This window comes from Vigna unguiculata, chromosome 1 (assembly GCF_004118075.2).
Source record: "Vigna unguiculata cultivar IT97K-499-35 chromosome 1, ASM411807v1, whole genome shotgun sequence".
NCBI lineage: Eukaryota > Viridiplantae > Streptophyta > Magnoliopsida > Fabales > Fabaceae > Vigna > Vigna unguiculata.
Window position 1 is genome coordinate 16,288,981 of NC_040279.1, and position 3,143 is coordinate 16,292,123.

General features: G+C 34.2%; 1 protein-coding gene across 1 annotated transcript; it reads right to left on the reverse strand.

Moving 5' to 3' along the window:
• Positions 1 to 546: 546 nt before the first annotated feature.
• Positions 547 to 1,875, reverse strand: LOC114188805. Its single transcript, XM_028077452.1, has one exon. The coding sequence runs from the start codon at positions 1,873 to 1,875 to the stop codon at positions 547 to 549; it is 1,329 nt and encodes a 442-aa protein (XP_027933253.1).
• Between the last annotated feature and the right edge of the window lie 1,268 nt (positions 1,876 to 3,143).

Consider the following 3,143-nt stretch of genomic DNA (forward strand, 5'->3'; position numbering starts at 1 on the left):
TACCTTGCCTACACCTAGAATTTTACCTCTATTGTTATCACCATAGGTAACATGACCACTTGCTTTGTATGATATTTTGCTGAATTTCTTTGCATCACCTGTCATATGTCTTGAACAGCCACTATCCAAATACCACATTGATTCCTTGGCTCCAAGACTTATCTGCATGACATTTTAAAGAGATGATGTAGGTACCCAATTTAGTTTGGGTCCTTTCATGTTAGACAAAACATTTGAATCCTTGACTATCCATTTATATTTACCTTCAGGAACACCATGCTTTTTAAAGTAACATTTATTTGATGTATGTCCATATTTGCAACAGTAAAAACATACAGTGGAAGATGGTTCCTATGCCTTCTCTGTTCAGTACACTTCTTTGTGAGCCTAGCATAGCATCTAGATAATTTCTTCCTAGGGTGAATCTAGTTAGGGTACTCATTAGATATTTGATTCTCTCTAGTTGCTTGGGACAATTTTCACAATTAATCACACTCTTTTTGCAATTTTCACTTTTATGCTTTTCAATATTTTCAAGCTCAGTTTTCAGTTCTTCATCTCAGTTTCAAGTTGTTTTAATCTATTTTCAAGCCACCTATTTTCACCTTTATGTCTGTTATTAGCGTATTGCAGCTTTCTAGCCTCTTCATGCAACTCATTATACACATCAAGTAGTTGATAGAACCTAGTTTCATAGCTTTCATCAATAGATTCAAGATCAAGATCACTTACACTACTGTCAGAGGATTTTGTATCAGCCATCAAGCATAGATTTGTTTCTTCTTCATTGCTTTCACTTGAATCACTAGAGGTACTGGAGTCATTATCCTCCCAAGCAATATACGCTTTCTTCACTCTCTTGGATTTGCTTGTGGCCTCATTTTTTTCTTCCAACTTCTTTTTGATCTTGAGAATTGGACACTCAGGTTTGATATGACCAGATTTACCACACTCATAACATGTTGGAACGCTGGAAGATGACTCTTGCTTCTTGGAAGAGAATCTTCTATTTCCTGCAACAGATTTTCCAGTTGATTTATTTTTGTACTTTAAAAACTTTGAAAAACGTTTTACCATCAGATTTAGTGCCTCAGAATCAGAAGCTTCATCCTCTTTTTCTGCAGCAGTTTCTTTATCCTTGGTTTTGCTTCTTCCGTCAGTTTTTGCAGCAGCTTTTAATGCAATGCTTTGCCTTTTCTCTCCTTCCTCTTCCTCTTTTAAACGTCCAAGTTCCAATTCATGCTCTCTTAATTTTCCAAAGAGAGTTGCCATACTCATTGTGGTGAGATCTCTTGATTCAGAGATTGAAGTAACCTTAGGCTGCCATGCTCTATTCAGACTTTTCAGAATTTTGATATTCAATTCTTCCTTTTCAAAGACCTTTCCCAATGCTATGAGATGATTCACAATATGAGTGAACCTTTTTTGCACATCATAGATTGTTTCCTCAGCCTTCATCCTAAACATTTCATATTCTTGAACTAATGTGTTCTTTCTAGCTCTCTTGACTTCATCCGTGCCTTCATGAGTTACCTCTAACACATCCCACATTTCTTTTGCGGATTGACAAATTGATACCCTGTAGAATTCATCCAATGTTAGTGCAGATGAGATTATATTCTTAGCTCTCACATCATAATGAGCACGTTTATTTTCATCAGGAGTCCAAGATAGAAAATCTTTAGGTATAGCTTTTCCTTCCTCAATTTTTGTAGGTATGAATGGACCATTAACAATAGCATCCCACACACCTTTATCAACTGATTCTAAAAAGATTTTCATTCTGATTTTCCAGAAAGGATAGTTATCTCCAGAAAATAAGGGTGGTCTGTTTATTGAAGCCCCTTCAGAAAAAGTCTGTGAAATATTGGCCATCTGTTAGGATCTAGTCGACTATGTATTCGACTAACCAGCTCTGGTGCCACTTGTTAGAATTGATGCACCAATATTTCACAACCAAGAGGGGGGGGGGTGAATTGGTTTTGACAAAACTTGCCCAGTTTTAGCACTTTGAAATTGTTTTTATAATAACTTTTGCTTTTGAATCAATTGAAATGGTATAGTGTGATGCTTGATGTACGGAACATTTGTACTATGACAAAATATAGAGAGAAAGAGATAAAGCACACAGAAAATTTTATACTGGTTCGATTCTTACGAATCTACATCCAGTTCATCTAGCAAACCACAGCTAGATATATTCACTATATCACAAGAATTTCAAGATTTACAAATACAATTGATAAATCTAAATTCTAAGATAAGGAACACAAATGCAAGGCATCCACACACTTGCACAACCACCCAACAGCAGGGCAGACACGCACTTGCAGAGGGCAGAGAAAAAAAACAGAAACAAATTGTTTCAAAACTGTACCAAAACACAACCAAAACAAAAACTACAAATTGGATTGAATACACCTTTTCAAGATTGAGATCTCTTCATCTTGCCAAGTCAACAATGAATGTGTTTTGATAGAAATCTTCAAAAGGACCTTCCAAGATTTGCTCCAAGAAATTATTTTGCACTTCTCTGTCTTTTTTCTGATTTCCCAGTTCTTACCCAAAATATTGCAGAAACTGTTTTTGTATCACAGATGCAAACAGCCACAAACCTAGTCGACTACGTTAGTTGGCTAGTCGATTATCGGGAGGTGCAGAAACTGTTTTTATGTAATAACTACTGCATGCACGACCTTAGTCGACTACATTAGTTGGCTAATCAACTATATTATAACAGTGTCCAAACCTCTATTTCCAGAATATGGGTAGTTAACTATATTAGCAACCTAATCAACTAACATGGCAACAGATTGACAGTTTTTAGGATATCATAGCTGTATCAATTTGACAATGTAAATCTATTTTAGGCATCATCAAAAACATAGCACATCACAGCACATCACACATACATACATCTAATAGTAATAGTAATTTTTAATTAAATTTTTTTTTATTAAATTATATTTTAAATATTTTGTTATTAAAATGTGTTACTTTCATTTTTACATTTTCATACTTGTTCCACGATAAATCAAACATATATAATGATCATTTTTAATTATTTTTAAAATAAAGTATAATTTGGTTATATTTTTTTTATGATTTAAATATAATTTTTAATCTATCAAATTCATCAAATC